This window comes from Camelus ferus, chromosome 4 (assembly GCF_009834535.1).
Source record: "Camelus ferus isolate YT-003-E chromosome 4, BCGSAC_Cfer_1.0, whole genome shotgun sequence".
In the NCBI taxonomy this organism is placed as follows: domain Eukaryota; kingdom Metazoa; phylum Chordata; class Mammalia; order Artiodactyla; family Camelidae; genus Camelus; species Camelus ferus.
In genome coordinates this window covers 17081264-17094578 of record NC_045699.1, presented here as the reverse complement: position 1 = coordinate 17094578, position 13315 = coordinate 17081264, and the positions used below count along the sequence as shown (strand labels likewise).

The window sequence follows — 13315 nt, the reverse complement described above, 5'->3', positions numbered from 1 at the left end:
AACCCCAGAGTAATTTGCAACATTTCTGTATCTCAGAATGTTACTACCGCTCAGCATTTTATTTAGGAGAGTTTAATCCAGCCAGGGAGTTTAAATAGGATTACTCCTGTAAGAAAGGGATGGGGATTTTGAAAGTAACGGATTATCCCAGTGGAGGGCTGGTGTAACATCGAGGGTAGGGGGCGGGAGTGGAGGGTGACCAGTCAGTGTTGAGTGAGGAAGACATAAATCTGGATTCTGAATCAAGGTGTACTGGACGTTGCCCGGGGTGGGAACGGTTAAAGATGGCCCTGGCCCTTCGGACCCAGGATGGGAGATAGCGAATGTTTCATCCTCTTAAAAAAAGCCTCCCCTCAAATAGCCAGTTGGTAGGTCAGAAAGGTTATCCAGTAGCACGTTACTCTGTTCATTTTCTTTTTGTCATCACTGAGTCTTGGGTCAACCCCACCTACGCTCTGTCTAGGAGGAATTAACTGAAAGGAGCAAAACCCCGGTTGGGTCTCAGTGGCAAGAAGAGCCAAACGCACCCCGCCCCGCGTTAGCAGCTGGAGGGAATCTCCCCGAACAGCATGCTCCCTCCTCGCCACAATTTTCCCTCCCGCGAGAACTTCTGGAACGTAGATGGGCCTAGTTTTACAGAAAAGGCCCAGCCCGCTGCTGATACGAGGCGGAGCCGGGAGTGTTGCACTTCCTCGTAGAGTTCTCGTTAAAGTTAACAGAGCCGATTAAAGTGCAAAGCACATGGTTTGGAACAATGCAAGGGCTCAATAAACAGTCTTTATTATTATCACTATCATCAGCCCGTTAGTTATAACGGGGGTGAAAAAAAATCAACGGAGAACCGGAAAGGTCCGCAATAGGGGCGGGAGGCGGGGACCTGGAATTGAGGAGGGGGTGGCGGGGGAGAGCCCACACCAGCAGCCAATCCAGCTGTCCCGGGGAGGAAGAGGAGGAGCCAGAGCCGCCCCCGGGACTGCACTGCTCAGTCCCGCGCCGCGCGCGTGAACCCGCTCCGCGCCTCCAGCCCGCGCGTGGTCGCCGCTCCTTCCCAGCGCAGACATGGCCTCAGGTGCCACTCCCGCGGCCGTGAAGGTGAGATCAGCCGTCCCGGCTGTTGTCCGCTCTGCCCTGTAGTCTTTCGCTGCCGTCCGGTGGGAGTGCACTTCTGGGCCGTGAGCCCAGCTTGTGAGCCCCCGCCGCGACGGGGAAGGTCTGTGGCTGGTTAGCCCCGGGGTAAGGGAGAGCGAATGATTGCCAAGCTGTGCCCCCAACCTCTGGTCTCAGATGCACCCGCAGGGCGGGGGCAAGCTCTTCCGAGAAGGGCAGCGGGCGTGGCTGCGCTAGCGCCCCACCTTTCCCGAGCGCCACTCCTTTCTGGGCAGATGCGTCTGGTCGGGAGTAACGGGTGTGCCAGGTGAGTGGACCCCCGCAACTGCCGAGACAGTCCCTTCGTGCCCTGCTCTACTCAGTGCTTTCGCTCTGACTTGGCTCTTTGGCCGTGGCCCACGTGGGAGAACTGCTTGCTTGCTCTTTTGCAAGCTTCCGGCTTTTTTTCTCTCCTTAACGTGGGCCTTCTCTGTCCTGAAGTTATCCCCCTGCAGCGCAATGCTTTGGGGATTCTGAGACTTTTACAACACCGAAATGGAGTACAGGAGTACTGGGCCGTTCCCTGTTTGGAGGCCTCAGCCCTTAAACTGCTTTTTGGCAACCTTGAAAGTTAGAGATCAGTTTCCTTGTGCCCTCAGTCCTCAAAAGTCTCCGTACAAGGGATCACTGTACGGTGGCAGTGGAGTTTTACCCGGAGGAGAGCACAAATTCCAAGGATTGCAGCGAGTTTCCCTGGGGCTTTTAAACACTTCTTCCTAGTTGGTGCTTGCGGAGAGAGAGTTAGAATTACAGTCCACAAAATGAATTGTTGATAAAACTCAAGATACCTTCCAGGCAGCTTATGACTGGTGAAGAACTGTTAATTTGTTTGGCTTTAGAAATTCTGGCCAATGGGATAGAAAGGTCCATCACCTTCAAGTCTCTCTCTTGATTCCGCGTTTTGTGTTCAGTTCTGCCTGGAGAAGGCGGATCTCTGGTCTGTGTGTCCTCAGCCAGAGTGATTAGTTCAGTAGGCCCTTGCAGCTCTTAGTGAGACACATGATGTAAGAGAGACTGGGGTGGAAAGAGTTGCAGTCATACTTAGATACCAATTTTCTTCTATTTTGAAAAGAATCTTGCATTAAATATTTGTTGACTGCCTCTTACCAGTCACGGAAGACAAAGCAGAATTTTTATGACGCTCTTTTGTAAGAGTGAGTGAGTTCCTTAGGTGCCCGTCTATAAATCGGGAACTGTACTGCACGGTTTTCTGGGACTTAGAATTGTATTGTTTGTCTAGCACACAGTTGAAACTTATTAAATAGTAGTGCTTATAAGTGGAGGAGCTGAGATTAATTTTGAATCTTTTCTCCAACAATTAAATTATTTGTAGGCCCCAGCTTTCAGTGGGCAAGAGGGAACTATTACCTTTCCAAGAATACACTTAGTGACATTAAAAATAAAGAGGGGTGGTATTTAAAACACTCTCACTTTAATCTGGTTTGGCATTCTCCCCACCACAATTTCCCTGTAAAATTAGTGCAGTGCATTTAAGTGCAGAATGGGCACTGTGATTAGAGCAGTGATGTAAATATTGCATGATATATATTTTTTTTCTTGGCGAGCTGCTGAATATAAAATTAATATCGGGCTGCCTGCTTATTTCTCTCTTTGGGGTTAGGTGACAATTTTGTTCTTGCAAATCCTTGATTCCAACACCATCTCCCACAGACTGCTGAGGCAACATCCTATATAGAAAAATTGAGATGTCAGTGTCCAGAGCAAAATAAGCTAATGAAAACCATATGCTATCCCCAGATCATAGGATGAAGAGCTAGAATGTTCTGTAAGACTGTGTAATCACACAAACCATTTTGGGGACATAAACCTGAGGCAAAGAAAGATCACCTAAGGAGCCCAGAATTACACAGCTGGACCTGGATAATGACAGAACTGGCCTCAAGCCTGGCATTCCATCAACTAGACGTGAGCCATTTCTGAAATATGACATGTGGTCCCTGTGCCCCATTTAATTCTGTTGAGAAAGAGGTGTGCAGCCTTAAGGAAGAGGGAGTGTGGAGTGTGTGCATAAAATACCCACTGGATGCTCTCCTGTAGTGTTAATAACAGCCATTGTCTAGTAGGACCTCAGGGAGACATCCTCCAGTAGCAGCCATGGGCAAGTGGTACGTTTGACCGCAGAGAGCCCAGCCGGTCTTTGGCATTCTGGAGGGCTCCTTTAATGGGCCATGGCTACCCTAGGCAGCAGCCCAGCTTTTAACTCTGAATGATGAAAATAAGTCTTGTTAATCATGGTTGCTATGACAAAGAGGAGATATGGTCCCATCAAAACAGTATTAAGGGGGTTGGGCAAGTCATGGAATCTAGACTGTGGAGAACAGGCCTTTGAACTTCTCTTTTTTGCTGGCTGGGAGTGGTTGGCAAAGGCCTTCACACTGAAAGTTCTTGAATGACCTTCAGAAACCAGGAGACAACCCCAAGGCCCCAACTGGACACCAGATGACCAGTGAGCATTTTTTACCTAGAGACACAATGCCATTTGGGGAGGACAGTTCCCCCCTTAGAACTGCCCTGAGCATTGCAGGACATAGAACATATCCTTGGTTTCCCCTTCGCACGAAACGCTGGTGGCACTCTCCCCCATCAGTGTGGCAGCCTGAAAATACCCCCATGGGTTTCCACACACCTCACCTCATCCCCTAGGAGGGCCAGTTCACACTTGGCTGAGGAGTCTTAGGTTAAATCCCTGAGAGAGAGACTGCCTGGTGAGGGGACAGAGAAGCAGCCAGGTTTTCTCTCCTGAGCAGCAGAGAAAAACTAAGGGATAAGGGGCTTCTTTGTTATTGCTTCAAGGAAGTTTATTATGATTTTATTTTTGCTGGATTTGGGAGGGTGTACAGAAACAGTGACAGATGTTAATGCACTGTTTCACTTGATTCTCATAGTCGTACAGATTGAGGAAAGATCTTACCCTTATAGGGGCAGATGGGAAACAGGTACTAGAAATCTTTGTGGGGAATGGACCTTGAGTCCTCCATTGGTATTCTAGTCTGCGCCGCACAAGCATCTCAAGCAGCGGTTCTCAAAGCTACATCTGCCGCCTCCCGGGAGTTTGTTAGAAGTGCAGATTCTTGGGCCCCACCCCAGTCCTGCTGAATCTGAAATGGGGGTGGGGAGAAGCAAACTGGGTTTTAAAGAGCCTCAGTATATCCAAGTGTCACTGAAGTGTGATAGCTGTTGACCAGGGAGCTTTGAAAAGGCCGGGCACCTGCATTTTTAACAGGCTTCTTGGCTGCTGTAACAATTACAACAAACTGGATGTAGTCACTTAACAATTCTAGAGGTCAGAAGTCCAGAATGAGTCCTGTGGGGCCAAAATCAGTGTCAGTAGGGAAGGTCCTCTTGGAGGACCTAAGGGAGAATGTTTCCTTGCCTTTTCCAGCTACTGGAGATCACCAGCAGTGCTTGGCTCAAGGCCCTGCTCACATTGCCTTTTCTCCCCCTGCTTCCTTCGTCACATCGCCTTCTTCCTCCTTCGACCTTATGAGGACCTTTATGATTACATTAGGGCCCACCCAGATAATCCAGGATAATCTCATCTCAAAATCATTAATTTAGTCTCACAAGGCAACATTCAGAGGTTCTGGTAATTAGGATGAAGACGGGCTCTCCTGCAGGAGCCATTTTTCAGCCTGTGACACTCAACTAACCCAGATTTTAAAAATTAATGATCTAGGCCCTACAGCAAGGATGCCCAATTCTGGCTACGCCCCAGAACCACCTGAGGTGCTGTAAGAAGGGAAAAATGCCTTGCCCAATTAGAATCTCTGGAGTCTGGGCCCTGGGCTTCGGTACTGAAGGCTCCCCTGGGGATTCCAGTATCCAGCAGCTGACCCAGGAGGAGCACCAGGGAGAATCCTGCGTTTCTCCACAAACAGAGGAGAGCGCTGCAGAATAAAATAAGCTCTGAGGAAAATCCTCCTCTGAAATGACCATTTCAGGAGGTGGACTGTATCCTCAAGAGTGTCTACCCATCAGAATAATCCCTTGACTTTGCTAGGGGAGGCTGGTTAAACAAAGGCCACGGATATTCTGAACCTGCCATTATTTCTGGCCAAAATGTACTGTTAACTAACTTGTTAGCTGGGGCTGCCATAACAAAGTACCACAGACTGGGCGGCGTAAGCAACAAGAAATTTGTCTCCTCACAATTCTGGAAGCCAGAAGTTCAAGATCTTCCTTCTGCATACCTGTGTCCTAGTCTCTTCTTGTAAGGTCAACAATCATAATGGATTAGCACTACCAACCCAACAAGACTTCATTTAACTTGAATTACCTCTTCACACACCCTATTTCCAAAAATAGTCAAATTCTGCTCAACACTGCTAATCATCAAATGCAAATCAAAAACCACAATGAAGTACCATCTCACACCTGTCGGAAATGACTATCATCAAGTAACAAATATTGGTGAGGATGTGGAGAAAAGGGAACCCTAGTACACTGTTCCACTGCTGCGTACACATCTGAAGAAAACAAAAACACTAATTCTAAAAGATACATGAACCTCAGTGTTTACGGAATCACTATTTACAATAGCCAAGACATAGAAGCAGCCTAAGTGCCCATCAACAGATGAATGGATAAGAAATGGTGTGATATGTGTGTGTGTGTGTATAAATATAAATATAAAATGTGTATAAATGTATATACACATACACACAATGCAATATTACCCAACTATAAAAAATGAATTTCTGCAATTTGCAATAAAATGGATAGACCTAGAAAGTATGAGGCTTAGTGAAATAAGTCAGAGAAATATGAATTCTCTATTTACCACTTAAATGTGGAATCTAAAAAATAAAACAAATGAATGTCTATAACAAAACAGAAACAGACTCATAGAGAATAAACTAGAGGTTACCGGTGGGGAGAGGGAAGGGGGTGGGGCAAGATGGGTATGAGATTAAGAGATATCAATGACTACGTGTAAAATAAAAAACCAACAAGGATACATTGTACAGCACAGAGAAATATAGCCATTATTTTGTAATAACTTTAAATGGAGTATAATCTATGAAAATATTGAATTGCTCTATTGTACACCTGAAACTAATATAATGTAAAACAGCTGTACTTCAATCAAAAACAGAAGTCAAATTCTGAAGTATTGGGGGTTAGAACTTCAACATATGGATCTGAGGGGCACAACTGAGCCCACAGCCATCACCTACAAGGGTGGCATGCAGAGAAGGGTTTCCTGGCAGAGAGGGAGCCACCAGCTGTCTCTCTGGACCGTACTGCAAGTTCTGATCAGGCCCCCAAGACATTTGGCCATTCTCTCTCCATGCAGCTAGCCTTCCAAGATTTTGCAAGGCTCTGGGAGGCCTAAAAGCTAATTTAGCCCAACAAAAGGAGAGCGTCTGTCTGCCGCACTTGCCAAACTTGTCAATGGTGACCAGAGCTGGAGGACTGAAATGCTCAAAGCAGAGACTGCTGGCATCTGGAGCTCTGGCTGTTTCACCTTATGAGTTGAGGAACTCAGAGGCAGCCCATCTCCGTGGCAGGAGCTAGTCTTACTTGCTCGGGGTTACGGTGTTCTGAGAGTGCTGTCATGAAGTGCTAGATTCCTTCATGTAGTGCATCCAGGCCTCAGAGTAATGGGGAGTGGTTCCTGAAGCCATGTGGGGTATGTGAAATCTGTGGCATAGCACCAGGGGAAGTGGACACAGGGTAGGAGTTGGTGTGAACCCTTTCAGCATAGCTAGAAGTAACCATTGTGGCCAGCTAAGCCAACATTTAGATAAAATGCTTTCAAACCATCTCTTCTTTTTGAGGAGACTGACTTGGTGGTCTGCAAGTGCAAAAGTATGGCATGAAGCAACTGTTAAAATCTGGCAATGACCTTGATTGAGTAGGGGGTCCCTATTTCAGAACTTTACCTTGTGTAACGAAGTGCTGCCTGGGGAGAATTGGCCCAGAATTTCCATCTCAGACCCTGAATACATTTCCTGAGCAGTCTAGGATTGCCTGGACTGAGGGCATTGCCTCTGGCCCAGGAGGCCTGGTTCGTATACATGAGGTCATGGATGGAGAGCCCCTCCCTCCAGGGTGGTTCACTCAGGTTCCCAGAGTTGCTGCTTTCATGTTTGCCCTGGGACCTTGATCCAGAATTTGAATTCTGAGCATCAGTTTATTCATAACATGGAGACAATAAATTTCTAATAGGGTGTGTGATGTTATCAAGGATTACAGGGGATACTGTACATCATAGTGGTTGAGTGTGAAAGACCTGTGTTCCTATCTCAGTGTTGTGCTTTATAATTTGCTGTTTGGACAAATTTCTTAATTTTTGTGTCTCTTTCCTCTTTTGTAAAATGGTTGTTACACTATAGGACCTAACTTACAGAGTAGTTGTGAAGACTGAATGAGGTAAGGGCACTGAAGCACTTGGCATAGTGCCAGTGACATCTAAATGCACAGACATAGTTAATCGCCAAGGCAGGTATTGAGCTGACCCCTGAATTTGGAAACTGGAGGGGATGACAGAATTACGCTTTTGGTGCTTGGGATTCCATCCTAGTTATACTTCACTGTGGAGCCAGCAGGTGGCGACATTGCCACATCTTGGTGCTGCTGGCCTCTAGCTGCAGCCAAAAAAAAAAAAAAAAAGAAAGCCAGTTCCCTGGTGTGGCAGTACTCAGTTGCTACACTACACTTGTCCTGTATCCCTTGCAAGATGAGGGTTTCCATAAACAACTGGAGCCAGTTTGACTGGACAGGCTCTCCTGCAGATAATTCTAGCGCCAGAGACCACATCCTGGTCTTTCTGATGAGCTGTGACAGCTCTTGCTTTCACGCCCAGTACGAAATATTCCTCGCTGAGGGTTGAGTTACCAGCCACCTAATGCAGGGTCATTATGAAGCCAGGGTGGTGTGGACTGAAGCTTAGGGCTGCTGAGGATGGGCTCAAGGGCACTGAACTTCAGCAAGGCCCCAGTTAGCATTTCTTATTCACTGCTGTGATGCTGGGCTAGCTTGCCCACAACAGAGAGTGGTTTCAAAACCAAGTCAGGCTTGTTTCATATATATGAGTCTGACTCCAGTGTTGAATCCAGAATGGGAGAGGCCATGACCCAGGGAATAGTCAGAAACAGCCAAGTCAAAGTGGTAGAACTTAAAGAAAAAGACAAACAAACAAAAGTTTCCATGACTAGCAGAATCCCAATTTCAGAGGGTAATTTCAGAGTCAGCAACTTAGTTTGGCAGTCTGAGGTGATGACACGGGCAAGACAGTTCATTACGTGTGCACACACACACACCTGTTATGATATGTGGTGCTTCAGAGTAAACATGAAATGGATAAAATGGAGCAGCCACTGCAGAAAGGGTTGGGATTCATTAAATAGTGAGATTTTTAAGATTTCTCCTGAAGTGGAAAGATTTAAACACACTGACTTCAGTGAACATTTCTGTTGATCTGAAAACTGCAATATTGGTTAGTCTTTACCTATGATGTTTTAAGTTGTAACAAAGCAGGAGAAAAATGTTGGGTTGGAGTTGATACGTAACCTGCTGTGGTTTCAACAATGTACCACAAGGTGGCAGCAACTCCAAAAACTTGTTTAACCACTTAAGGAAGTTATGGGGATGCTTTCAAAGTTTTAAATTATGTAATCTGCAGTTCTTTGTAAAAGTTTCAATTGCTCTTTTTCTTATTTTGTTGATTTTTTTCCCTAGGAAATAGAGCCAGAGAGGTAACTATTTTCCCACATATTAATATAAATCAACTGTGTAACCTGATCTGGAAATATTTAATTCACATGTTCAGTTAATTCTTAACTTCGGAATTTTTTTTCTCAAGGAGCTACTTTCATTGAGTAGAAAATTTTACTCAAGCGACAACTGATTTAAAGCTTTTCATTGAAAAAAATGCTCAGGTGACTTTTCATTAGGTTTCTAATAAAGAGTCATCTCTGTAGTCTGCTGGTGACAATTTTAAGTAATATTTTTCCTTTAAGAAGTATCAACCCACAAAAACCTTCCTAATGATTTCAGTTATATAATGTTTAGTTAACATATTTAGTTGTCTTTGTAACTGTTCCTGTTCATGTGTCTTAATCATCAAATTAGAGTAACTCTAAAGGGTAATACCAGGGCATTTTAACTCAGATTAATCCCTGAAGACAAGGACAGTTAAGTTACTCTCTGAAAAATGCAATACAACACTTGAAATGTGCAAATTTGTTTTTTTGGAGGGATATTATTTTTAAAATTTTTAAATTTTTGCTCGGGGAGGTAATTAGATTTATTTACTTAAATGGAGGTACTGGGAATTGAACCCATGACCTCCTGCATGCTAAGCATGCACTCTACCACAGAGCTGTACCCACCCCCCTGAACTGTGCTAATTTGTTATTCAAATAGCAAAAATGTGGTAGAGTCCAAAAAAGGTGACTCATGCTTTGGTTACTTCTGGAACATAGAAGGCCTTCGAATATTTGTGGGATGAATGATTGCTTTTCAGTAATATTCAGATTTTTAAAAATAACCAGGGTTTAGGAATGGAGAAGAACATGTGAGTATGAATAAACAAATTTGCTTAAAATAATGATTTTGTTTCTAATGAAAAATGATCAAGTGTGGTATCTTTTTATTGTCTCCTCTAGATTGGAATAATTGGTGGGACAGGCCTGGATGATCCAGAAATCTTAGAAGGAAGAACTGAAAAATATGTGGATACTCCATTTGGCAAGGTTAATATCCAGTTAGTGGAGACATACTAGCTTTCTCCTTGCTGGCCTAATTTTTAAGTTAAAAAAGTTTTTTTAAATTGCTTTTGTCTTGGCAGTGCAGGGCTGCCTGCCCCAGGCTGAGAGGGGGCCAAGAGTTCTGTCATAGGGTTCCACCACCTGAAACAGTGTCCCCAAGGATGCCCTGGACTTGACTGCACTGAGAATGTGACTTTTATGTATGTGCAAATAACTTGCTAGTTTATATCCCTAGATGCCACACACTCATTTGAGACATAGCAACTGTACTCTTGAGATCTCTGTATTCAAATCAGCTTCTAATTTGGGGCCTGTTGGTCATACCATAATCTTTAACAAATGGGAGGAAATGTCAAAGTGGCCTTTTCTTAGTGAGCCCTGGCCCACAGGGGAATTTCTTGGGAGTTCGAGAACACAATTGCATAACCGAATTGGAAATAAAACACTCCTCCTTTTCTATGAAAAGGAAGCTATTCTCCCAACCCTTGTGTCATCCAGCTGGGAAGGGTGTCTGCCTTCCCTTAATTCCATCTGGCAAATTCCAAACTTTGTGATTCCTCTGATCCTCCTGAAGATCCCTGCATCTGGCAATCCCAACCAAACCCCTCCTCTCAGCCAAGTCCTTAGATCTGACCTCATGTCCTCCAAGCCCAGCTGTCCATGTTTTCTTAACCTCCTAGGTGCTCAGGACATTTCCCTCCATTACTTGTGGTCATCCCATGGCCATCTAAGACCTGGTTAACACAGCACATGGTTCCAGCGCTGAGTTCTTAAATTCCTTGACAGTGGACTGCTATTCTTTTTGCATTTCACTCTCACACCCGTTCTTGAACCTGCCCAACACCGTTGACAAGTCTGGTGTGACCAGTCTGGCATCAGTCTCCAGGGTGCTGCTACAAATAGGTCTCACTGAACGGCACCTACCCACACACCGTCTAGGTCTCACAGACCTCTGTGCTGGCAGAGGCCTCCGTAGGTATCGAGGGATGAAGCTGACTGATCAAATCTAGATTCTTTTACTCTAAAATATATCTTCAAACCCCAAGTTTCTATGAATCCTACTGCAGTTGAACAATTGAAATGGAAGCTTTTTGATGGTTTCTATATATGTTTTCAAATCACTGAGTTGTAACCATTTTTCATTATGTGCAGCCTTCTGATGCCTTAATTTTGGGGAAGATAAAGAATGTTGATTGCGTCCTCCTTGCAAGGTAAGGTATTCCAAGCTTTTTCAATGTTAACTACCAAGGAGAATCTAAATTTAACTTAAATTTTGGAAAGAGTAATGATGCTGGTATGAGTTATTAATGTGTTGGAGCCAGACTGTCTGAGTTATCTTTATTTATCACTTATGGTTTTGGGGTAAGTTAATTGACTTTGGAGATTGAAGATCTTGTCCATCCCCCCCTCAGGTTGGGAAAGTGGAAAGTGTTTAGAACAATCCCATGAGCAATACGATCATTTGACTAAAATTTAAGCTCTGCTTTCAGTTTTAGCTACAAGAGGAAATGTTTTCTTCTGTTCTTTTTTGTCTTTCATCTTCTAATTAACAAGATCAAGAAAAACTGCTTCATTCATGACCCCTTGTGTAGTAACACTTCTAGACTTGTGGGGAGTGGGTTTCAGGTCCCTGAAGTGGGTTCCCGGGGGTGTCTGCACCCTTCCTTGACAAGTCTCATCCTGTTCCATGAAGAAAGGAGGCAAGCTGTTTCATCACAGTTAGAAATTAGTCAAGACTGCCTGTATTAGATTTCTATTGCTGCATAACAAATGACCACAAATTTAGCATCTTAAAACAGAATACATTATCTCAGTTTCCTAGTGACTGAAGTGTGGGCTGAGTCCTCTTCAGGGTCACAAAAGGTATATTTAACAGCTTATTTGCATCTGGGGCCCATGTCCTCGTTCCAGCTCACGCGTAGTTGGCAGAACTTGGTTCCTCAGGGTTGAAGGATTGAGACCTTCAGCTCTTAGAGGCTGTCTATGTCCCCTGCTGTGTGGCCATCCTCATGGGCAGTTCACAAGATAGCAGCTTGCTCTCCAAGGTCAGCAGGAGGGTCTCCAGTGCATGCTGGCAGGTGGGGCCTGACCGTGGGAGTGACTCCCAGCACTTTCCCTGTATGACCTCAGGCAGCTTCAGGCATCCATAGGGGGCTTGTAACATATCCCCCACGGAAAAGCAGGGACTGCGGGCATTCATGGGACCTCCCCCCTCTGAGAGGTCATCTATGAACTTGGGGTAAAAATCCTGATATGCTATGCTTATCTCCAGTTACGTACAGATTATTTTGGTATTTTTAATAATTCTGTTGGCGGTCATTTGGTGATATAATTCAAAATATAAGGATGGGGTGATACCTTAAGGAGCAGGTTTTTATTATCCATTTTACAGGTGAAAAAAAATCGGGCTGAGAGAGCTGAGTGACTTTGATGAGGTCACACAGCTAGTAAGTGGCAGAGCCAGGATTTGAACCCAGGCAGTTTTACTTCAGACCCCAAACTTTTAATCAGCATTGTACAGTATGATTTTTGTCTATTCAGCTACTTCCTTGAAAGCCTGCTTCTGCATCATCACATGTGAAGACCACTGGACTCTTGCCACTTAGCCTTTCTGTGGTAGAACATTACCTGTGATGTTTGTAGTTTCTCAAACAGCTGAGGATAATTTTAACTCTTTGTGAAGTATTGCTTATAAGTAATAAGTATACCCTCTAATGTGTGAATTTTAAAAATTTTAGAATTTGTGTTCCCTTTACTGGCTGTTTACTGGCATTGTGGGTGGTGTGGGGGAGAGAGAGGGTGTTGTGGAGGGGGGTGTTAAATACTCAGTTTTTTGTCCAACAACTTGAACTACTCTCATGGCAAGTCCAGTTTTAGGTACCAGCAAGGAAGACAGACGCTAGTAGGAAAGATGGACACTGAGAAGGAAATACAAAGTTTGAGTGGCCGATAGGTGCCAGAAATAAAAATAAGGTCAGAGGATAGTGACGTGATACAGATGCAGTGGTCACGGAAAACACCTCCGTGAGGAGGCGACACGGGAGCCAAGCCTGAGCAGGAGTGAGTGCAGCAGGCCAGTGAGCCTGAGCAGGGGTGGGAAGGGACGTTGCCATTTGTAGGCTGGGCCCAGGTGACATGAGGGCCATGGTAAGGTGTTCAGGTTGTATGTGAAGTGTGACAGGAAATAAATCACTGGTGGCTGTATCAGTCTGCTAGGGCTGCCATAACAAAGTACCACAGATTTGTTTCCTCACAGTCCTGGAGACAGAGGTCCAGGACCAAGGGGTCACCAGGGTTGGTTCCTTCTGAGTGCGGGAGGGAAGGATCTGTTCCAGGCCCCTCTCTGGCTTGTAGATGGCCGTCCTCCCCCTTTGTACATTCTTCCCTGTGTGTCTGTGTCCAGATCTCCTCTTACAAGGACACCATTCATGCTG

At 45.0% G+C, this 13315-nt stretch overlaps 1 protein-coding gene and 1 long non-coding RNA gene across 3 annotated transcripts in view; one reads left to right on the top strand and one right to left on the bottom strand.

Moving 5' to 3' along the window:
• The window catches only part of LOC116663070, a 112305-nt gene that overhangs the window by 24666 nt on the left and 74324 nt on the right, over window positions 1-13315 (bottom strand). The gene's annotated exons all lie outside the window — the stretch shown is intronic.
• MTAP (methylthioadenosine phosphorylase) overlaps window positions 936-13315 on the top strand; it is a 33749-nt gene continuing 21369 nt past the window's right edge. For both annotated transcript variants that reach the window (XR_004319121.1, XM_032477599.1), the window contains exons 1-3: window positions 936-1092; window positions 9780-9866; window positions 11034-11092. Coding sequence is in view for 1 of the 2 variants with exons in the window: in XM_032477599.1 (XP_032333490.1) it covers window positions 1060-1092; window positions 9780-9866; window positions 11034-11092 (179 nt within the window). In the remaining variant the exon portion in view is untranslated. The remainder of the gene's footprint in view (window positions 1093-9779; window positions 9867-11033; window positions 11093-13315) is intronic.